The 25,184-nt window shown below is 40.3% G+C and overlaps 1 protein-coding gene across 3 annotated transcripts in view; it reads right to left on the reverse strand.

The window, feature by feature from the left end:
- thsd7aa (thrombospondin, type I, domain containing 7Aa) overlaps positions 1-25,184 on the reverse strand; it is a 194,980-nt gene that overhangs the window by 48,965 nt on the left and 120,831 nt on the right. For all 3 annotated transcript variants that reach the window (XR_006375187.1, XR_006375188.1, XM_044171549.1), the window contains exons 7-16: positions 24,299-24,493; positions 20,440-20,680; positions 17,206-17,321; positions 13,904-14,036; positions 12,612-12,715; positions 7,927-8,121; positions 7,158-7,424; positions 1,991-2,169; positions 1,750-1,755; positions 1,342-1,475 (exon numbers count right to left, since the gene is read on the reverse strand). Coding sequence is in view for 1 of the 3 variants with exons in the window: in XM_044171549.1 (XP_044027484.1) it covers positions 1,342-1,475; positions 1,750-1,755; positions 1,991-2,169; positions 7,158-7,424; positions 7,927-8,121; positions 12,612-12,715; positions 13,904-14,036; positions 17,206-17,321; positions 20,440-20,680; positions 24,299-24,493 (1,570 nt within the window). In the remaining 2 variants the exon portion in view is untranslated. The remainder of the gene's footprint in view (positions 1-1,341; positions 1,476-1,749; positions 1,756-1,990; positions 2,170-7,157; positions 7,425-7,926; positions 8,122-12,611; positions 12,716-13,903; positions 14,037-17,205; positions 17,322-20,439; positions 20,681-24,298; positions 24,494-25,184) is intronic.

Raw genomic sequence — 25,184 nt, forward strand, 5'->3', positions numbered from 1 at the left:
AATTGAATGCCATCAGATTAACGTAAAACAGCAGCAGCACAAAGTTAAACATGCACAGGGGCGGCTGTTATGTAGTCGTAGAGCGGGTCGTCCACAAATCAGAAGGTCGGCGGTTCGATCCCAGCTTCCCCCAGCCCACATATTGAAGTGTCCTTGGGAAAAACAAATTGCTCCCAAGGCTGTGCCCGGTGTGTGTGTGAATGATTAGTTTCTTTGGACTGAATGTGATATGTAGTGTGAAGCGCTTTGAGTGGTCGGATGACTAGAAAGGTGTTATACAAGTACAGTCCATTTACCATAACCACAGAGAGATAAATTGTACATCCTTCACTGCAGTTAATTGTAATATCTCAATCATCATCTCTTATGCACTAAGAAAATTAAAAAAACACTGTGAAAGATGCTTTTTTAACTTAAGGATATTAATATAGGATATATCTATTTTCCTGACCGGGGCAAAAGAGGTTTAACAAACCCTTGTACAACCACAGTAATAATCCGACCAACACTCTCTATATTTTCACTTTTCATTCATGCCAACTATGTGGATAAAAATTAATATATAAAAGTGATTTACATGCAGCATGATAATACGAAAATGTATCAGTGGTTTCTCTCTCTTTAACAGATAAATGAAGCCAGCAATGTTACATAATCAGTGTCTGCAAAGGGGTTAATATATATTAAAAATGTTTTTAAACCAATTTTTACATTTTCTTTAAACTACAAACCTTCCAAACCAATTTGGCAGTATCAAATATTGAGACCAAAGTTTATCTTCCAAAACGAATGACATCTCATGTTTAAAATGCTACGGAGACATCAGAGACACCAGTAAACTACCAAAGGGCTGCTGAGATCAGATTGCTCTGTCCAGGGTGACCATGGAGGCTGACTGGCTGGCCAGCTCGTGAGATGACCAGCCAGTCTTGCCTGGCTTACATATCTCCTATCTCCAAAAACATCAGAGGACATTTTCAAGTTAACACTATGTTGATAAATCGATGGATAATTGAAAAAAATCTCAAAACTAACTTTGGTGACACAGTAACTGTTGTAGGACAAACATTACAACAGTTTTGAGTCTGGCTGTCCTCCATCATCGTTGCTGTTTGATGCCAAGCGCAGGCTTGGGATACTTGTCTACCCAAAGTTCACACACGTCACTTTATGCTTGAGAAAACGTGTGGGCCCAGAATACTTCTGGGCATTTGGAATTTAATTGGCTAAATGCAGATTTCGAACTGGAATTTGGGCAGTGACTGATGTAGGTACAGAGAAGAACGCAGACTGAGAAAGGCCTAGAGTTTGGCTGTAAAGACTTGGTTTGGCTTATCTTACCTGACTTTCCTGGTCTGAACACCTTCACCACAGTTATCCTTCAGGTCCACATTGCTGACCTTCCACACACTCCAGCGCTCTGCCACCCAGACATGTTGCCCACAGTCACTGAGGCACGGCACCACCTCATACACCTGACACACGCAAACACCGTGGTTACCTGTCTTATCTTCTACAGGAGATGTGTAGTTTAGCAACAAAAAAGTATACTGAATTGAAGAATATTTATTAAGATTAACAATGATTCGTTAGATTAAAATCCAGTTTTAATTAGACTATTATTTATTGGACTTTTCCTTTAACAACTTGACTTAAAGCAAACAAAAAACACTATTTCAGAAAAATTAAAGACCAAGTTCCAAAATAATTACTACAGAAAGGGGTAAAAACATAAAACAGTGTACTTACCTGAGCCTGTGGATGGAATTCATTCATCAAAGAAGAGAAAGGAGTAACAGAAAAAAGGTAATTCTGATTATTGTACTCAGGAATTAAACAGAAATATACATTTAAAGTAATAGTAAAAGTAATTTTCCTCTCATCTTGCATCATAAAAAATGAAACACATCAAACCTCACAAAGACAAACATTAAATTGTAATCTTTTGTTGAAACATTAATCACACAGTTTAATGTGAGACCTCTCTCACCTGGTTGACATGGTCCAGTTTAGGACATGGCCTCCCGCCATTGTAGGGCTTTTCTCTGAGCCACTTGGAGCGAACTTTGACCCCACTGCCGCAGGACTTGCTGCAGCGTGACCAGTTGGACCATTCACTCAGTTTGCAGTCAGATGGACAGGGGATGATGCAAGCCTCCTCAATGTACCCTGTAACCAATCACATATTAACAAAAAATCTTCCGTACAGATCTATGATCCTCTACAGACAAGGACAGACCAAAACTGTTGATGACATGTCACTGGAGCAGTAAAAGGAAATACTGTTTGTATACTTCCGTTGGAAGGGAAAGGTTTTAATATTTTCGTCTGGTTTTCTTTTATCAGTGCAGAAATTGACTCATCAAACATTTAACTTAAAGCAATAGTTTAGTATTTTGGAAAGCACACTTATTCACTTTCTTTTTTTTTCCTGAAATGTTGATATAAATATTTTTTTTACAAGTGACAAGTTACTGTAGATTACTGCAACTCTCTTTTTACCAGGCTACCTAAAAAGTCTATAAGAAAATTACATGTATCCGACTACTCACAACCCTGCACTCGTTACCTGTATATTTTAGAATTGATTTTAAAGTCCTTACTTCTTTATAAAGCACTACATACATACTTCTGATGTTCAAGTGTCCACCAAAAAGTCCTCTGTTTCAACTGCGGGTCCCATAGGACCTTTGCATGATTGACAGAATGTCTTAGATAGCCTCTGCTTTCTCACTGCTGGGTTCTGACACATGGAGGCGCTTATTGCAGATTTTATGACAGTCAGTGTCTCATAAAAAATACCAGGAGACTGCAGGGGTAAATTATTTACTAGATCATTATTCCCAATGCTGATCAGCTCACTCTGTTGAGGGAGAAGCCAGGTATAGAAAGCTCCTGGTCATTCACCTCCATAGGAGACACCACCTCGGACTTACACAGGTGGAGCTCAACGCTGGAGTTTTGCGATTTTCCCGGAGTAACTAGTCCCAGACATAGTTGAACATCCCCAGAGAGCAGGAGCATCATAAGCAGGAAACCAGGTATCTTTCGAAATGGGGTGGCTGATCTCCACTCCATGGGTCTGGTGGTCTTTTTAGATATTGTGGCCCATCAGTAGTATGCAGAATAAATGAACTGTACTTGTATAGCAACTTTCTAGTCTTCCAACTACTCAAAGCGCTTCACACTACATATCACATTCACCCAATTCACAAATGTTCATACACTGATGGCAGATGCTAAGTGCCAACCAATCATTCTGCTAAACAAGCACAAATAAGACAAAAGAAACCGTGCAATTCTCAAAGCATCCACAAATGGTGAAATGCACCCCTAATGAGCCTCATTGCAAAAAAGTCCAATTCACAAACACCAGCCCTAATAGCCACTACAGTACATTCAAGAACAGATGAAGAAAGAGAGACCAGAGATGTTACATTTTAGCATTGCTCAGGACCCAAAGTAGCGCAGTGTCGAGTGTTAAGTTGTTTGGATGAGCAGTTCTCGAGAAAGCTGCAAGCAGCAATATCGGAGGCCAAGCAATCGGCCCATTATGAACAGACACATTTTGAATAGGCACTGCACTAGTAGCTTCAAAAGCAACCTGTGAAACTCAGAAAATGGATGTTAAATGAAAATGAAATTAAGTTTTATAACTAGGTTCGAACACATCCCATTTCTGCACAAAAGTATTTAAGCACACCTTATCCGTTTCTTTCCCCATTATTCAGTTTTCACAAGACCTGTGACCGACTTGCATAGAAAACGCTTACCTAAACCATGACACAGGAGCTCCTTCTCAATCCTTCAGATAGCAATCTGCTTAAAGAAGATCAACAAACTCCTGAACTCTTGGAGTCCCCTCCATCTCCTAATACCCAACCTTTTCAGCAACCCCGCTCAGAAAGCCATATTCCCTGGCACTCTCGGCTTTCATCCTCCGACAACTCCAGCGTTGTCAGGCCTTCACCTTTCAACAACGTTGAAGATCCCATCTTTGATATTGGAGGGTCAGAGGGTTGCCCGTTCCAGACACCTCTCTCTGACCCGCTCAAGATCCAGGTGCTCGTATGACAAGCGAAGCCACCATGACCAGAATTCATTCCGACCATCCCTCAGCTTCAAACATATCCGAGTGGACAGTCGCTCGCTTGAAGCGCACACTCAGTCAGCAAAACATCCCTTTCCACCATCCAATGGCTGAAGAAGCCCAGCCTTCCACATCAGCCCTCTCAGAGGGCCAGGTTGTACCAAACCCTGTACATGCTCATTCTGTTCCAGAGCAATATCATTCCTCTTCTATTTTCCCTCAGGCTTCACAAACAACCTGAGCACATGTGTCCCTCCATCCCTTCCTCTTCTTTGGCCATCATCTTGATACTAGGTGCACCAAACGTCAACTACTACGCCACTTCAACTACGCCATCTGCATCATCCCTCAAGGTTGATCCTTCTTGTCACACCTCTTTTTCATAGCCACCTCTGTTCCATCTCTCCACGACCACGTTACACTGGACAAAGCATGCAAGATGGAGCTAAAACGATGGCACCAGTTCCTCTCCTCCTGGAACGGCATTTCCTTCTTTTATGATGACCACGTCACCAAGCCAGAAGACATTCAGCAGTTCACAGATGCAGCCCCTTCTATCAGCTTTGGCAGCTACTACTGTGGCAGGTCGTTCTGAGACAAATGGCCACCCGAATTCTCATCTCTCACTCCTTCCTCTAACATCATAGCAGCCATTCTTTGGGGGCATGAATGGTCCAACAAGATCATTACCATCTACTCCAGACCTGGGCAAACTACTTTGTACGTCCCTTTGTACGTCCCTGTCCGGCCTGCGTGAGGCCAATCATAAATTATAGGGATGCACTGAAAATTCGGCCACAGAAAATTTTCCCACCATAAGCTGACATCAGTCCATCAACGTACTTCTCCATCCATCTGTCCACAAACCTAATTTCTTCCCTTTATCCATCACCCTTCATCCCCTTAGCCCTTTATCCCTCGACCCTCATCCCTTCTTTGCCCCATCTCTTAATCCCTCGACTCTCACCCCCCAGACCCTCAATCCATCCCTCCTACATCATCTTGGCTCTCCTCCATTCATATTATGCATTAAATTATTCTAAATCCATATGTTTATTGGCATCGCAATCGACAATCGACCAACAAGTTAGCTTTGTACATGTATCCAAAAACCCAGCTTTGATTGAAAGCTAAAATGTACAGCTGTTCTTTAAAGGTTGACCAAAGGAAATCAGGGAAAATTCTAGGGAAGAAATCACTCACTGAAGTGGAAACTCCAAAAAAATAAATAAACACACCAGAAAAGTGAAATAATAAGTAACTGCAGGATCTAAAATTGCAGTGCCAGAAGACAAATATCAGCAGGAAGGAGCAAGCAATTACCATGTTACTCTCACAATATTCTCTGGCATAAAAGAGCCAATCAAAGACTCCTGAATCAGAGAGAAAGCAAGCAGCAGTACCGACTTTGAGTCCAGTATCTTTTTACAGTTACAGCCAGTTACTATCAAGCAACCCCATATTGGGAGAAAAGCTTTGACTCTCATCAAGATGAGTTTCTCAATGAGCAAACACAGACTCGCTCACTCCCCCGGGTGCTTTGATGTGTTCTGTATTTTCCCAGGGCTAAGATGCAGAATACGGCAGCACTGGGATTCTTAATTCCCTTTTCTCCCTTTACTGGAATATACTATGGAATGTTAATACAGCTCACTGCAATGTGGCCTGACAGATTTGGGCTGCTGGCTGCAAATACATCCCCATGTTCCCCTGATTGATTGTCAAATTTACACTGGAGGTTTGATAAAAGGACACACTGATAACTGACCCTGAGCTGGGTCCAATGTGACAGTAGACTGATCCCAAATGTTTGGAAAGGATTGCTTGTTGAAGAACAATTGTTGGCTAATATACCTATTTTAGTGAGTTAAAGCATGCAAGTTGTTCTTTTCTATATGCAACCTCCAGCACGACTGAAATCACGGTGGAGACAATTGGTAGTCTCCAGCTGTGTCCCATTTCAGGGTCTGTCTCTCCTTTGAAGTCCACAATTTACGATGAGTTACATCCAACAAGTCTTCATATCTATACCAAAATAGGTTGTTTGTCACTGCCTTCCAATACAACCCATATGACCTTCAAAAAATAGATACATATGATAATTTTCTGATCTGTCACCTCTATGATTAAGATAGGGTAATATTAGGACACTAAAACTATGTGGTTAAGGTTAAGCTAAAATTGTGATCATGGAAAAAGAAATCACAGTTGACTGTTGGAAGGAACCAAGCTCTCTGAAAAGTATTATGCTTTGTAAGCCCAACCACCCACCCCTCATATTCTCCTCATATAATAACAATGTCAAACTATTTCCACCTTTGCTTAAATAATAGCCATTACTCTTAGAACCACAAGAAGTCGCTTGTCAGGAAAACACAAACATAGATTGTTTTAGACATTAGAACAAGCAACCAATGCTGTCGTATTTACACCAGTCTCATTACATCACAACCTGTTGTCAAGAGCAACAAGGCTGTCCCATTCCAAAAGGTCCTCCAAAAACAGAAGATTAATCTAGAGAACACAACAGGTGCATCCTTGGTGGTCTTCAGAATAGCACAATATATGGCACACAGGTCAGTACTTTATGGTGCTGCTGGGAAATCCTTATTAACTTAAAGAGTTAACTTAACACCCCCTGAAAAATGTGTTATTTCTTTTTAAAAAAGATAAAGGATCTTGCTTGAAATGGGGAAATTGGGTTAGACCTATTCCTATTCAGCAGTTGTTGGCATTCAGATGGTCACTGATCACTGCTAAATACAGTCCATCACAAGCATGGGTGTACATAATGGAATTTTGTTTAGCTTGTACAAGTTGCACATGTAGGTTGTTACAAGCATTTATGACAAATAATATGGAGACACTTAATGTATTGAAGTAAAATGCAGTAACTTGTAAGCTTTCCTGAGTTTACCACTGGGAGTTAACGATTTGTCAGCAATTTGAGGTAAATTACCGGGTTTAAATTTGAATCAGTGTTTTTCAATTTAGTTGTAATGTGATGGTGTTTCTTAAAATTAAAAAGAGTTAGGGTTAAGGTTACTAGATCATTTCAACATCTCACCATGGCTGTTACAGCGAGAGGTCTCCACTATACGGTTGTCCTGGTCATAGCACACCGTGGCCTGGTAACGATATCCTTGGCCACACTCCTTGATGTCACCTTGGACCTTCATGCCGAGTTGACCCTCCATGCGGCCGCCCTCAGGTAGGACACAGTCCGACCAGTTACCCACAGGCTGAGCATTGTATTTGTTACATGGGCAGTACTGGGTCTCGCTCACGGGATACATCTGGTGGTTTTTACACTGGTCCTGCTTTTTGCTCCTCCCTGCAAGAAACATATTAACTATTAACTACTTAAGATTTTGCTATGTCGTGATTATCGGTCCTTAAGTATGACATGGATCTCCCAGCTGTTACACAGAGGCTGCTCAGCGGCTGTCAGTAGAAGCCTGCTTAGACTGGCCAGTTCCCTGTGGAACTGTGGGAAATTAAATCACAGGGAGGTTTGGGGCTCTCTCAGCTTTACACATATAAAAGTTAAAATTCAAAATCAGTTTTTCACTTCCACTGATTTTTTTTTTTTATATTTTTGTCTTTCTTTTGAGAGTGACAGCTTATAGATAGACAGGAAAGGCAGGAGAGAGAGGGGATGATATGCAGCAAAGGGCTGCAGGTTGGAATCAAACTCGGGCTGCTGCAGTAAGGACTAAGGCTTAATGGTACGCATGCTACCAGGGTGAGCTAACGTGACGTCCCGCAGCCACTGATCTTACTTTAAAGGTTGATGTAATCTTGAAGTCAGCTACACGTTAAAGTCTGTCACTCACCAACTAGCATCCTCCTGCGGGTCCTGACACCCACGCAATCGGCTGCGCAGGGGGAGAACTTGGACCAGCTGCTGAGTTGACAGTCTTCCTGGCAGGGCAGCTGGCAGAGCTGTGTGAGAGGTGGCATGGAGCTGGCAAACTTAAGACAAGCTTCAACGTCTGCCTGCCCACCATCCTGCTTCCGGCACGAAACAGCTACAGGGGAAAGGAGCGAATGGAGATCTATGAGGATGGAGACTTCTCATTTTGTGGGTTATACTTCTATGTAAATGATGAGAACATGAGTCATCCAAGTGTCTACGGTAGACTGTTGGGTCTGACACTCCATCTAAAACTCCAACATACACTATACCTTGAGACAATAAGCCCCTACCACTATACAAACACTCCTCTGATATAAAAAGTTGTATGTGGTAATATGGCCTTTAGATTTAGCAGTTTCCTACTTGAAACATAATGTACATAAACACTATGCATACATTCACTGAGTATATAGAACGCAGTATGCTGTGCATTTAACGTATGATCGGACATCTAAACAGATGTGACGATTAGTTGTTATTTTATATAAAATATCTTATCTTGCAATTATAAAAAAAATAAAAGTATTTTAATTTGCCTCCTAGTTCTTCTTCTTCCTTCTTCTGTTGTTTTTAGAAAACGTATTCCAATGAGACGCAGCAAGATTGTCATGACTTCTTTATAGACATTCATAAAGTAGTCCCTGGAAGCAACATTAAATTGTTGTGGTTGTCTGCTATCATTGAACATAGTGTTGTGTAAACTGGAGTGTTTGCATGGAATGTCAGAGCCAATCATCTACTGGACACAGACTGATGATTTTACTGTCTGTTTTCATCACCGAAAGAGTAACTACACCCAGGCCAATGACCAGATTGTACTGGCATCTGGTGATCTCTGCATGCTCTGTCCACACCCTGTACAGTGCAACACTTCACACTGCACTTTAGCAGTGGTGGAAGAGATATTCAGATCCTTTACCTAAGTAAAAGTACCCTGTAAAAATGACCCTGTAAAAATACTTAATTAGAGGTAAAAATCCTGCTCTCAAAATGTTACTAAAGGACGTAAATAATTCTAGGAAAATGTATTAAAAGTTTTTAAAGTATAAAATTAAATCAAGAAAAGTACCTATAATGCAGACGAATGCCCCTTGTGGGTTATATACTATTAAATATTATATTATTGGATTACTATTTTTGATACATTTATGTGTAAGTAGCAAAATTTAGTTGTAGTTTACAAGGTAGGGTTAATTTTAACTATTTTATATAATGTTAGTTAGTTTTCTCTATACCAATGCATCATATTGCTTCAGTTATCAAGCTCCTCTCCTGTGGTATCAGGTCCCAGTTTGGGTTCGAGAGGCAGACACCATCTCCACATTTAAGAGTAGGCTTATGACTTTCCTCTTTGATAAAGCTTATAGTTAAGGCTGGCTCAGGTCCTGAACCATCCCTTAAGTTGTGCTGTTACAGGCCTAGACTGCCGGGAGGCTTCCCATGATGCACCTCTTTCCTCTCTCTTCCTCTCCCTCTCTGTCTGTATGCATTTTATCCCATTACTACATGCTACTAACTAGACATCTTAACTCTCCCGTAGTTTTGTGGTTTCTCGTTTCTCTCCTCTCTCCTTCTGTCGCTTTCAGCAGGTATTTCTGCCTCCGGTGCTGCAGAGACTGGATCAGTGGTTGTGGGCCACCTGCTGCCCCCGTGTTCCTGCTCGACAACTGCTACTACAGTTGTTGTTATTGGCTTTGTTACTATTATTGTCATTATTTTTCCTATAGCTGTCATTCCTATTATTATTATTATTACTTTATTAATATTACTACTACCATTATATTATAACTATTTTAAAATTCTAGGTGGAATTTGCATCGTGCTTCCCTCTCCCCCACCCCCCTTCTCTCTCTCTCTCTCTCTCTCTCTCTCTCTCTCTCTCATAACTTCTGTTATGAATTGGCGCTATATAAATACAACTGAATTGAAATGAATTGAACTGAATATTTTATTAGCTCATCACAGGTTTTCTACATAAAATCTGAATCTGTAATAACAAAAGACTTCAAATAATTTAGTAGTAGAGTAAAAACTATATTTCCCTTATAAATTGTACTGGAGTAGAAGTATAAAGTAGCACATAATGGAAATACCCAAACAAAGTACCTAAAATTTGTAATTAAGTATAGTACTTGAGTAAATGTACTTAGTTACATTCCACAACTGCAGTTAAGTAGTGGTCTACACACCTGACCAAATCCATCTGTGGCTATGTGTGTGACCATCCAGTCCAACAGACTTTTAACCTACAGTGTCAACACGCAGAGGTCAGAGGAGCAACAATGCACATACACAGTTTAGAGGGGAGTTGCTCTTTAATGGTTTAAATGACCAGTAGGAGTTGTACTGTGGCATATGCCAGTTCACATTAGCTTGGCTTGAGTTTTATCAGTGAGATAAACATAGACGGCTAAAAGTTGGCCTTAGTCAAACTGCCCCATAGTAAAGAAAACCAGGGTGACAATATGCTAACAATAACACGAATATTAAAACAATCATTATTTCAGGATATTCCTCAGTCTTCCTCTCTTATACCCACAACATTTATTGCACCCACCCACACACATTCATGGGAAATACTAGAAGTAAGGGCTGTAAAATGGTTATGGCCTTCTGCACGTTGTATTGAGTGAGTGGGTGAATAGTAAGAGGCTTGTATTGAATTGTGTCTCTCCAGCTCAGAGTATACGATTACAGGTAATGGTACATAATGTCAAGAGCCTCCCAAGATGGAGGAGCAGGATGCTCATCATTGGAATCAGATAATGGCCTCTGTCTCTGAGAGACCAGTAGTCTGAGTGTGTTCACTGATAACAGGTCAACTGCTTGAATTCTCACTCAGGCCACAGGCATTAGTGCTATATTCAGCAAGTCATCTTAAAGGTATAGTACATGTTTTGTTCTGAGATTGTCCTGCTGGTGTTGGCACTAAAATCATCATCATAAATCATTTTTAGTGTGTTTTACAACAGAGCCTGCACATTGATACATTTGAAAAATAAATAAACAACGCAGCTGATGTATGCATGTATCTTTATAGATATTTTGACCATCCAATTTAACAATTTTTTTTTTCAATTAAGTGATTAATTGTTATAAAGTATATACTTTACGTTTTTGCTGACAATTTTTAAATGCATCCAATCCAGTTTTTTGGATGTAGTTCTGGAAGTTTCAGGCATTGACTGGTCAACGTTATATTATTATTGCATGGTAATGCAGTTTAAATGTAAAATTATTTGAAAAATCCACACAACAATAATGGAACTTTGATAAACTTTTCTGCAAACTTCATGTTCACTGTGATGGACAATGCATGTTTCAAGAGTCTGCTAATTGATTGAATTAATGTACCATGACAAGAGATTTTTCACTGAAAAAAGAAAGCAGTGGTTCCCAACCTTTTTGACTTCTGACCCCTTACAAAAAAGCAATGTGTAGTTGGGTCCCCTTGTCATGTTTCAGATGTCTATGAGTTGTTAGCAGTTCTACCAAAGAGCGTCTTTCCCCTCCAGACTTCTTGTGACCCTTTGGAGGGACCTGACCCTTACGTTGGGAACCACTGGACTAAAATACCTAACTGTATATAAAGAAGTTAAAGCTAGCTCCACTACAAACAGCTACAGCAGTGTTTCAGCATTACATTCTAATAATAACTGAGATAACTTCTGTTATGAATTGGCGCTATATAAATAAAATTGAATTGAACTGAATAATGTCATATATATAGTCATAGGACCCAATATTTTGCAATATTCTGATAATATTACTTCAGTAGGATTTTGAATGCAGGACTTTTACTTAAGTAGGATGTTGAATGTGGGGCTTTTTACATGATTATTTTACAAGTATTTTACTTGTAATGGAGTATTACTGTAATGGTTCTTTTACTTAAGTAAACAATCTAATTAACAATGATGTGAAAAAGAGAAAAGCTAAAATGAGATGCTCGACTGTTTGGTATTATGCTTGATGAATGTTGAAAATAGTTTCTGATAAATTATATTTTGATTGACTCATCAACTAATGATTTCAGTCCTAGATTGACAACTGATTTTCAACACTAACCCAACAACTATTACTTTTACCCAATTACTCATAATTAGTTGAAAACTACAGATGCAAAAATAGCAGTGTTGCTGATGTCAGAGCAGCAATTGATGATGAGGTAACATTTAGTCCAAAGCAATTGGAGCTGCAGTTTGTTGCCAGTGCTCGTCCTTTTGTCTGGTCTTGTATGGCTTTTTTAAAGAAAGCTCAACTAATGATAAACCATCTACTGAACACCCTGGTATTTAACCATGTCCTTCAGTCATCTCTATTGTTATTGTGGAGTGGAAAAGGTGACATTTTAACTATTTAACTATTACATTCACATCCCTCTTCTCAGTCCCATGTCATTTATAGCTAGATTAAAGTTGTATGCAGCCCCAAGGTACTGCTTTGATGCTAACTCCCTTGTTCCAGGCTCTCGCAAAGAGAGAATGAAGATGGAAGGATCTGATCAATGTTTGTGAAGTCTGTGTGTGTGTGTGTGTGTGTGTGTGTGTGTGTGTGTGTGTGTGTGTGTGTGTGTGTGTGTGTGTGTGTGCCTGTCCTCACCCCGAACCTGAAGGCCTGGCCCACAGGTCTCCTGAGCTCCTGGACTGTCCTGGCGAACTGACCATGGAACCAGCTGGCATCGCCGCCACTTGTGGATTTTCCATCTAAAGAAGAAGTTGTATAAGAATCAGAGGTGCCTTGAACTTAGATGCAGGGGGGAGTGAATGGTTGCTAGTTTGAATCCCTGGACCAGATGGAAAACAGGAACCTTAAATGCCTTGCTAGAAATCCCTAGAAGATTTTCTGTTCACTACATCCTTTACCAAAGCTTTGGATGGAGCTAACCACACACTAATATTCTTGCTATTCTTAGAGCTTTGCTGCTGGGAGGACAAAAATTAAAAGTTCAATCAGCCAACTCCATGTGAAATGGATTATTATGTGAATGCAGAGTATGTCCTACAGAGTTGATTATTTGGTGTCTAGGCTCTGATCTTGTCACTCCCCACAAAGAAACACCATGCTAAGCACTGCAGTGGGGGGTGGCGATGATAAATGCCCTGGGGCTTATGAAATGTTATATGAACAGCAGCAGTGGCAGTAACAGCAAATAACAGCATAGCTTTCAGATGAGCAGGCCATAATCAAAAGGGTCCAAGAGTATGCCATGTGAGTGCAGTGGTGGACTCCAGTTGACTGCCTAAAGTAACTCACAGGCTTTGATTCATTTAGACCAGAGAATGGCACTCTAGAAAAGGGCATGTAATCAAATTCATCTGGGTTCTTCCTGAAGGAACCATGAATTTAGAAAGAAAGAAATATCATGGCATTCCACCAATTACTTTAGGTAAAAAGCCAAAATCAAGGGTCCATCCTCTGGAGACCATGTTAGCAGTGGAAGGAATGGGAAAATGAAAAAAATCTGGCGGTATGGAGTTAGAAAGAAGTGGGCTTACCAGACCTACGTAGCCTGCTCCTCATCTCTGATTGAGGCTAGTGGCTCAAGGCTACATTAGCCACTACTTGCATAACACACCCAAATCTCTGACCAAGCTGTCGGAGATTGAGTTGCACTGTGGGTAATATAGGCACTGGGTTTTAAAAGGAAGAAGAATGCGTGGTTCTGCCGCATCAATTTTTTTGATGGTGGTGGAGTACTCTTTCTTTTAATGCCTGTGGCACTCTACTGCTAGCCTTGTAGTCACACCACTTTTGTACTTTTATCCATTCTGTTAGCCAACTGAGGGATATTATAGCCATACAAATTCCCCATAATTCCTACTTGTAATTAAAACTAGGAGGTTGTCATTGAGTAATGTGTGCAGGTGTTTGTGTTGAATAGGACCAGTTACCTGTATCCTTGACAGACAGATGGAGCATCACACTCTCTCTCCTGGGTAAGCACTTCAGGACAGTCTTGTCCCCCATTGGCTGGTGACTGTATGATAATACGTTTCCTGTACTGCTTCTTCTTGGTATTACCACCTAAGCGAAGACACAGAAAACACACACACACACATATACATATATATATACTATGTCACTACATGGCCTAGCTAGGTATACCATTATTTTCAGAAGTGCCTTCAACTGATGGTTCCATGTTCTGGGACAATTTGTATGAAAAAAACAAAACTTTTAAGCAGTGTGAAATTATTTGGATTTTTTGCCTCAGTGTCCATATGTTTTCAACACATAGTAAATATCTTTATTTGAATGGGTAGAGGAGTGTGTCAGTGTTCCATGGATACAAGAACCATGTTGATGGAACATTCTGAGCCTTAGTACTAACAGTGAGCACAGTTATCATAACCCCTTTTTTAGCCTATGTTTCTTTACATTTGGCAAATCTACACCACTGTAACCATGGATGTAGAAACAACAAGTGCTGGTTTACGTTTGACACTTCCCCAAACCAAACCATTCTCTATCTGTCCACCAGATATGGAAGTTTTTGGACTTTAATAGTTGTAAACCACAGAAGACAATCCACAAATGTGTACCATGATCCACAAAAATGTATTTTTGTTGTGTAAAGTCTTATCCACAAAAATACAGAGTGAATTGCAAATACGCATAAATTACTCTGTGAACACGTATTTTAAAGGGACGGTTCACCCCAAAATCAATGATAAACCATCTACTGAACACCGTGGCATTTATTATTCATCTTAGCTGTAGTGCTATTTATCCATCTAGTTTCGGTGTGTTTGCCGATTTTTGGACATATCGACCGTGGAGATGTCTGCATTTTTTGAATATAATGGGACTATATGGCACTCGGTTTGTGGTGCTCAAAGTGCCAAAAAATACATTTGAAAAACTCAAGAGCAATGTATCTTTCCAGAAATCATGACCCAGTTACTCAAGATAATCCGCAGACCTCGTTGTGACCAGTTTCATGTAGGAACTATTTTCTTTCTACCGATGGTTCCGATAGTTCCTATTGTCCTATTATACTTTGTACCTTTTATACTACAAACACAATTACATTAATTAAAATGAAAGCCTGCATACCAGTAGCTCTGTTTTCATAGCCTAGCCTATTCGATGATCTTACCTCTACATGCACTTTTCCTCAGAATGGATGTTACCAATGCATTTGCTCAGCACAAGTAAGTAAATTAAGTCATTCAAAACACCAACTACTTGTGTTCATTTGCCTGTACATTATTGCTTAATGACACTAATTACAATTTACTACATCGATGGTATCGCCTAATACTACTAGATGCTTGGCTGACTGCCGTGTAATATTCTCAACATGATGAAACTATTCATAAAGTCAGTCTTGTGGTCAGTTATAGTTGACTAATGTATGTAAATGTGTCACCGTAGGAACAGTGATTACATAATCTTCGAAACGACTAACCGTGCTCATACACATGTCATAGGTGCGCTCCGGTACTTGAACAAATAGCATTACACCTACTACGTGTGTGTATGAGTGAGACAGAGAGAATATTAATATTTATAAGAGTTTAAATATTTACCTTATGAAATAAAATAGCCTATCGCTTGATTATTGTAGGTCTTCTTTATTATTTTTCTGACTTTTATGCTGCCTTGTCGAAAAATTCTACCTTATGTTTCCAGTTGAAGATACAATGCTCACAGTATTATGACATCTTTATTTATGTTTTTTTTATTACAAATGGGTAAGTGTACTGTAAGAATATGGGGAGCATATTTTGATACTCTATTAAAATATCGTTATTTAAGGGATAGTGTATTTCGATAGACCAATATCTCCTATCAAATAATTCTCCCACTACAGAATCATTTTATATTACACCACTACTCACTCCATGTATACTGTAAGAATATGGGGAGCATGTTGAAATACTATATTATAATATCTCTATTTAAGATTTCAGGGAGTTGTGGGTCATGCACAGAACCGCTGAGCAGCACATCTCAATAGGTAGCACATATCGACACAACACCGGTTAAAACAAGAAAGTGGCTGGTAGATTTTGTAATCCACCAGCCACAGTGGCAGGTGAACAAAATTTCCAAAAAATTCCAACACTGGTTACAACTATTAAAGTCCAATCCAAACTTCCATAGAATTAGCAGTAACCCCTTTCCCTCCAGTCCCAGTCACCTGACCATGTGCCTCATGCCTTTGCTTTCTGTATTCTGTTTTCTGTTATCTGGAACCTACAGAGCCCCCTAAAGGTCATGGCGAGATTTTTTTTGAGGACTACTTTTGCATTCCCTCACAATACTTTTGTGTTCCCTCGCAATACTTTTCTTTTTCCATTCCTTCTGAGCCATATGTCTATTTGTAATGGAAGGTAGTGTGGAGATAATGTTGGAGATAAGGTGATGCATTTAGCATTGTTTATGGACACCTCACCTTATATGATGTCCATTGCAAAGAAGTTATCATATAGAACATTATCAAACTTCTGGGTAGGAGCTGTATGTATAAGTAACATCAATTATTGCTCCACACTTATAGCAAAGGACTTCTACCAAAAACTGTTTCAGGTTAAAGGTTACTTTAGTGATTAACGAATTTGTTCAGCAGATCCCTCTCTGGAGTAACTATGCCCATATATAAGCAGAACTCAAGGGAATGACAGTCACACACATGTCTAACTCTGAGGCTGAGACTTGTTTGGAGCTCTCCTACTTAACATGGTTTATTTGCTTGGCAAATAGGTTCCAAATTAGCCAGCACTATCAGGATTTCCAGCAGCTGTTTATTGTGGAGAACGGCCTCTACTAACATCATTAGAATTTTCTACCCCTTTATAAAATAATACCTGAGAGAGCTTTAGGAAAAAATAAATATTAGGGATGTCACAGTCTTTGCCCCATGATGCTTACCACCTCCACCAACCAATTTCCTGCAGGAAACCTTGATATTTTGCTTTTTAGAAAAGACTGATTTTAAGAACTGGATTTCCATATTCAGCATGTCATAACCCAAACAGAATTGGAATTTTTGGTATTCTGTCTCAGTGTGCATGATGATTTTATTGTATGATCATGCTGAAATAATGATGAGCATATTTGATATGCTTCCTTAATTGAGAAATACAGTCATACAAAAGCTTTTATGAATTCCCTCTCCTAACACTGCTGCATTTGGCCCTGCGAAGCCTCATTGTGTTTAATGAAGCCAACAAAAAGCTGGAGCTACCTGCTTGACATGTTGATGGGCAGGGGCTCCAGTCGCTGTATGGGGTGACGATACAGTCTCTCTTGCATGGCAGTAAGCAGGGCCTGACGGTGTCTAGGCGCAGACTCTCCGGACATCTGCAAGTACATCATTGACATGCTCAGAAACACACACACAGAGTACCCTTGAAAATCTGAAAGAGATGTGCTGGATCAGAGCCAAAGGGACCATGCTGGGAGTTCATTTGGAGGCTTCCAGTGTGCCTGGATCTTTTTGTGAGACAGTGACTGTGTGTGTGTGTGTGTGTGTGTGTGTGTGTGTGTGTGTGTGTGTGTGTGTGGGGTGTGTGTGTGTGTGTGTGTGTACTGCTGCAGTGGTTGAAGATATGGGCACTTTCAGTCTTCCATTCTTAATGTGCAGTGACATGTTTTTCCATGTTTTAGCTCTGTACTGCAGGTCATTAGATTTGAAATGAAACAAAGACTATGAGGTTAAAGTAAACCTTGGAAAAACCTTGTATCTTCAATTAGGGTTTTTTTATCTCCGTCAGGCGTAAGCCTGGAGGGGATCATGCGCTTGGTGCTTAGTGTGTATCTGTCTGCAGATAATCTCGCATACCACCAGACCATCAGCCTAATATTTTTTGTGAACATTTATGACTCTATGCTCAAGGACCTCTCGTGGTTGCGGTGATTCACAATTTTTGAAAATCCTATTTTATTGACTGCTCTGTTTTACACTGAGGTGAGGTCAGGTGTCACACCATTGACACCTGACTCCTCACTCCTCTTAACCGGCTGGTAGGTAAGTATGTTAGTTATGTCAGTTAAGTTATGTACGTACGTAAATTATGTTATGTTATGTATGCGACGTTACAGACTCTTTCTATTACGAATTTTTGATTCATGAAGGTTTTCCTCGAGCGATTTAAAAATCTGTGACGTCACATCACAATGTAAAGTCTATGGACCGAGCGGGAACTTGTGGGCTGTGCCAGCGGGAGAAACCCTACTGCGTATGTTCAGTGAGCCGCATACCCCGGAAGTAAACCCGGAAGCTAGACAACTTTTTTGGCGGATGTGCCAGGTGAGCAATTCTCATTGAGAGTCCCTCCCCTTCCGATGGACCACCATGGGACCTTATTTCGGAAACAATATGTACTGTAGTCAATGGCGAGAAAAAAAATTTCTGTCTTCACAAGCTACCCAGATTCCAGCTACCCTGAAGCTTCGATGCCTGTGTGTTTCCTACATGGATTAAATTCAGTTCAATTATTTATTTATATAGCGCCAATTCATAACAGAAGTTCTAGACCGTACTCTTTATAATATTATTTACAGAGATCCAACAAATCCCACCATAAGCAAGGATTTATAAAGTACCGGATTTAGTCACACGAGCAATGGGTCTTGCTCGTTCTATTGCTTCCTAGCTGATAAAATGACCAGCAATTGCCAGATAAAACATGTCAGGTAAGCTGACGTTACAAGGGACGGCCATGTTGTGTTGGTGATGTGGTGTTGGTGAGATGTAGTCCACTGAGTGGTTTCACGTAAAACACTGGTACTACGACAAACCTATGACAAACTGTGACTTTCTTTACTTGCAAAGATGCATGTCTTGTTTATGGTAATTATAACACATTTTAGTCACAGTCACAATGATAAAATGATGTTGATAATGCTACACATCACAACTTTAACTGCCATTACTACATACTACATGGAAAGAGGTGCATCCACATCTGTCTGATTTATTCTTGTCATATATTTCTTGAAAAGTTACATTGCCCAATGTATTTGGATGAGTACAATTTTTGATGCAGTATATATAGAAAATAGAAATGTCAGTGTAAACCCATAAATGCTAAATAGGTCCATCTGTGACACTTTAGATACATTTGTAATACACTTGTCTAATGCTTTTCCGTTTTGCCACCATAGGCCCAAACTGTTTTGTTTCAGAATTGTTTTGGTTGGGTTGCACTTCAAATTATTGAAAATTAGTCTGCATTTCCTTTCATCAGTAGAGATTTGCCTGGCTGCACTGAAACTCAACCCATTCCCAAATCATGAAATCCATTCCCCATAGAAAAATAGGGACGTCGTCTTTTTGTAGAGCCAACCGGGAAATTAGCTTTGCTCAGAATTCCCATGGCAGATCACCAATTAAAATTTTGCGAGAAAGAAAATCTCTATAGAAAACAAAGACATATGATATAAGCACGCATGTTGTGCAACAAGATATATTTTACAACTCAACACCAACAGTTTAAACCACTTATGAACCACACACCTAATTACTATCCTGATACATCTTTAATTTTTGCTATCATGCTAATGCATTAGAAAGCTCTAATAATGCCACTTTGTGTTTACTGGTGGCAGTCCTCACATCCTAGCCACAGCTGGTGCTGCTGGTGAAAGCGCGTGCCCCTCTCTCCATTGATGTAAAAGTGTGTCCCGAGGCACCAGACTCACTGCTCAGCATGTAAGAGTAGGTTTAGGAGTAAGCGCAGGAATAAAAGCAAGATTAATTTCCATACACAGCATGGGGGCTGGTGGGGTTTGCCTGCATACTGCTGCTGTGCTGCCAGAATAATACTCCCTTTCTGTTGAATAAATAAATAAATAATTCATGTTCCCAGCAGATGCCTTCAAGGGAAAACAGACCGTGATGCTTAAAACAGTTGGCCAGCAGCTCATCAGCTAACACCTCTGCCAGACACCAGCAACAACACACTAACCAGGAGACTAAATGGCCCAACATGCCATGTGCAAACAAAGTCTACAACCAAAAGCAAAGGCTGCCTTTCACTTATACAAAATGAAAGCATTAGTAGTGAAGCACTGTTGATTATGTCACCACCTGAGGAGCTGTCAGTCATAGTCATAGTTCCAATCCATGCTTTGAAAGTGCACCAACTGTCATCTTCATTGTATTTGCAGAAATTCACAATACTTTTACTTCATGCCCCAAAATAACTCCTCACACTCTGTAACTTATGTCTAAGTGTAATCAAAATAAGAATCCAGTGACAAATTCCATTTACATATACTCACAATCTGGTGGTCTGTGGGCTAGAATCTGGCCCATATGCCAGGCTGTTCTGTCCTATGCATCAAGGCCTAATTACTAATAACATATTAATCAGCTGAATAGTCCTGTCTTATAGTGTGTGTAACAGAGATGGGATGACATTTAGCTTTTAATCACACCTGATTTCCCTGTATAAGGAATGATGTGGAATCTTACTTTTTCGGAGGAACCTGGCCCACATTGACCCTGACACAGATGACCTTGCGGGTTTGCATCCCCACTGAGCAGGAGGCATCGTCGCCACGTGTTCGGCCCACAGATGTGTTGGTGGCCGGGATGGAGGAGTCCTCTATGCACTGCCCCCACGAGCCGGTCTGCCAGTGGTACACAGTGCAGGGATGGTCATTGCAGTTCCTCACCTCCTGCAGGGCACTGATGTTGGGACACTGGATTCCACCTGAGAAATGATGGAACACAAACCAGCACCAATGTCTAACTGTACTACAGACAGAAACAAAAATCACATCAGCACTGATACAGGAAGATAGAAAACTTGTTGGAAGCTTCTAGGTATAAAAGGGTAGTCTATTCTAAATTTAATCATCTGTTGTGTTCTATGTGTGTAGCATGAGGGGACTACAAACTAATTTCGTTGTACAACCTTGTGTTGTAAAATGATAAATAAATGACCTTGGACGTTGTACCTTGAATATAGGGCAAAAACAGATCAAAGGGACCCAAAACGTCTGTTAGAAGTCTGTAGTTCTAGTCTGTCCTCAGTATCGAGTCCGGTCTGAGACATTTCGATTACCTCATAATTGTCTCTGTCTTGTGGGTGGTTTGACTTACACTTGTCTCTATCTTGGCCTCATTTGAACCCAATCTTGACCCAGACTCAACCCAATTTGTACTTGAGTCATTGTGGCACACCAATGCATCTTTCAGTATGAAAGGCACTGAAGTGGTTATAGTCTGGTTGGAGTACAAAGACAAAGAGCACAACTTGGATGTCCACTTTATAAACAGCAAATGAGCAGTGGGACACACACAAACACCTGCTGTCTACTGGGGAGAAGAATGACTGGGCAGATAGTAACAGAAATAACTAGCACGGCAAGACAAAGAAAAGAGAACCACCTTCAGAAAATCAGCCGTCATAAACAGAAAATGTAAGGAAATAATAAAACCAAGCACTGAGATGATGCTCTATTTAAAAGTGATGCCTGTAGTGTAGTCAACCAAAGATGGAAACAAAAAAATTAAAGAGGAATTTGTACATAGTATATACTGTAAACCCAACACTGTATCAAATAACATGCATCAAATAGTGTGCTTGGTAAACAGGATGAATCTACAGATAGAGCAGCCATAAATCATGGGAACCTTTACTCTGTCAAAAGCCCAAAACAATGACAGTAACAGAGCACAGCTGTATGAGCTTTTGTGCAGTGCCATATATTAGCTTTGATTTTCCCATGTTGGAAAACAAACAAGGCTGAAGCAGCATGAGAGATAAACCAGAGGGTCAGAAGCCTGGATATGGACGCAGGTGGGGTGTGAACACCATGTGACCCTCTTCACCACGAAACCTTGTCATTAGCAGCTGCCATCACCTTGGGAAAAGAGAACCCCCGAGGAGAAGGTCAGCCATTAGTGCCTCAGAAGGCATTGAACAACAGCTTTCAGTCAGAGATGAAGCGTCTGAATTGGACATGAGAAAGTGCCTCAGACAGAAGATATGGCTGACCCCTGTGTAACAACACAGGGGTAATGTCCTTCACAGGATCATTCAGATATTATTGGATTTCATCAGGGCAGTCATTTATCAGGCCTGGAGCTCATTAGCACATAGAAGGACACACCATTATTGCTGCACTGGTTAATTATATAGTTAATAGTTTTCGTTGTAAGACCTTGTGTTGTTTAATGATAAATAAATTACTTTGTACCTTGAAACTGATAAATATTTAAGTGCTAGCAATTAAACTAAACATGTATTTGAAAAATGCACAGCTCATAGCTGCAGATTAGCTATGTCCTTTTTTCTGCCTAGTAAACAGGTAACGGTCTCCTCTGTATCATCATCACATATTATTTACTGTGTGGATAAGTTATTTACTCAACACTACCTTGTCAGGTGACACTCCCTGCTGTTATTCCCAATGTTAGTCTTGACCTGGCAATAGCTAGGTCATATCAACACCAGTACACGCTGCCTTGGTACTTGGAGTATTGTTCAGTTTCAATGTGTCAATGTGATTATGCAGCTAATAGTTCATTGACAACAGTCTGTAGGCTGCATGTTACATATACAGTATACTGTAATTATATGTTTTACATTCATGCACAAAATAGCCATTTAGCCAACATATTTTTTTGTCTGCTGCAATCAGTTACTACTCTGTTATAACAACTTAGTCTTTCCTATAGGGATCAATAGTTAGATGAGAAAAGCTGATAAGTTAAATGCTATCATAACTGATGAGAATGATGGTCAAAACTGTGATATTAAAACAAAGGTTTTAAAAGATTAGACATCACTGTAATTGCCAGACACTTCACAGCATCTGTATGTATAAAAAAAACAAACATTAACCTTCCTGTTCTGCCTCGAAGGCTCCAACAGACATTAAAACTTTGTAATGGAGGGGTCCTTCCTACTCTTGTAACCCATGCTGAATACTGAAGTCCTTTCCAGCCTGTCTCAGTTTGCTATATGGCCAGGAGAGGTCTATGTGACTTGACGCTTCATTCAGCACACACCACATCAACCTGTATACTGCAGCAGTGTCTGCCTCCTAAATGCCAGGAAAGCTAATAAACAATTTGCAGCTTGCAGCCTGAATTGTGTTCTGGCATGGACAGCCTCCTGAAGCCCAGCATGGGCAATGGAGTAGGAGTATCCATTCGCAGGGAAATCCATTATGTATGAGGCGTCTCCTTACTCCAGCGTGAATACTGCGTTGTTGTGAAAATGCCAAAGACAGCATGTCACGCAATGTGGTCCAGAAGTCAGACGGCAAGCGCTGTTAAAATGATAGCAGGGATGTAAAAGGTAAAATTCTGATCTGCTGCCAAGCCAGACTCTAACCATCTGTGCAGCCTTCCATTTTTTCTCATAACGAGGTTTGGTGAGAATGGCTCAGTTCTCACCGTGTGATTGGCAGCTTGGAGGGTAGGGCTTAAACCCAGAGGGACTCACTTCAGTAATATTCCAGCACCATTTAGATAACCACTACCCACCTTCAGGTTGGAAACACTTAATGCTAAGGAATACTCAGCGCTACTAGTAGTGTGTAAGAGCTTTTTTCTATTCTAAAAGCACAGGGATTTTGCTGGGCCAGCAGATCTGCGGGAAGAGATTACATCCAGGTAGCCACATTTCTATTTGCCTCTAGTTAAACATATGGAGACTAAGTACTAAATCAGCAAAAATCACTTGTCGTCTAAGAACATCAAATATGAATGTACCGAAGATTGGATGGACCAACGACAGCAGGGAAGGACCTTGAACAGAAGTAAAGACAATATTGTCCTTGTGAATTTTTAAAGGGCATAAACATATTGTACAATAACAGAATAAAGAATAAACACTGTGCTTTAGTCTTGCAACAGTTCAGCAGGCTCGTTATCCTTCTAATCACTTCTTACCCTGCATCACAGTAACCCATGCCACAACCTTTGCAGTCGCTGTAGAGGAACACACAGAATAATTCATTTCACTTTGACATTTCACTCGTGGTATATAAGGAGGAGATGCAAATGATATATGCAGCAAAAACCAGGGTTTTAAGACCTGCACTACTATCATCACTGTGGTATTAGACCAATATAGGTTTGTGAAAGAAGATACTGGATAGCTGGTGGATAGCTGGGTCCGCTATGGTTGTTGGGGGATATGGTTAGGGTTACCTGGTATATTTGTTCATATCAGATGACACTGACTGATTCCTAATTGACTGAAAGGTCCATATGAGTACCATATATAGGCAAAACCTTATATCTGTCTGACTTTCCCAGTGTGTATGGTGCTGCTTTGTTCTCCCGGTGCAGAACATACAGCAGGAGTTGTTACCTTCCCCTGCGTTATAGGCGAGGATGGAGCGAGCTCTGGTCTGCTTGCCCTCCGCATTTTTTCCAGAGCAGGTGTGGGAGCACAGAGACCAGGGGGTCCAGGGGCTCAGGGCACAATCCTTTGGGCAAGGCACCTCACAGATAGCCGGCATGGGCAGGATGGCATCACGGCAAAGCTGCCTCTCCACATATTCACCTGCATGGACACAAGCAGATTTAGGGTATTAAAAATGTGTTAGTAGACAAAATAAAGTTTAAAAAGGCTAAATGTGCTTCATATTCCCATTAATAAGTCAATAAAAATATTAAAGATGTGAAGTATCCAGCCAAGAGACCAGAATCATGCCTGTCATTCAAAATAAATAAATAAATGATTTAGGCACCCTAAATAAAAGGGTTGTTGTTGTCTTCTCACGTGATTATTTAAAGAAAAATATACAGTATATGGAAATTAGAAACACAACAGAGCAAAGAGACGGCAAAAGGACACCCAGTAATGATCAGAGCTGTAATATACTACACATTTCAGTAAAAGTCAACAAAATTTTTAAGTATTTGCAAATGTCTGCATCTGCAAGGTCTAAGAATGAATGGGACTTTATTCAATGCTTATGCAAAGAAACTATTTTTCCTCAGTGGAAATTTGCCATATATTGTTTAACTCATAATGTTATTGGCTAATGTTACTGGCCATCTGCCAGCCGTCCCTACCGAAGCCTGTGACTGGTGGGCTATGCGCAGGGAGAACATTTGTATTGAGTTGTTGCTTATACTGAAGGAGTTGCCAGCAGAAGTCACTGTGGGTTGGTTTTAGAACGCTTACTGAATACAAGAAGAGCTGCTGTTGCCATGAAAACAATACCTATGCAACCACAAAACAAGCACAA

This window comes from Siniperca chuatsi, linkage group LG17 (assembly GCF_020085105.1).
Source record: "Siniperca chuatsi isolate FFG_IHB_CAS linkage group LG17, ASM2008510v1, whole genome shotgun sequence".
Taxonomy (NCBI): Eukaryota; Metazoa; Chordata; class Actinopteri; order Centrarchiformes; family Sinipercidae; genus Siniperca; species Siniperca chuatsi.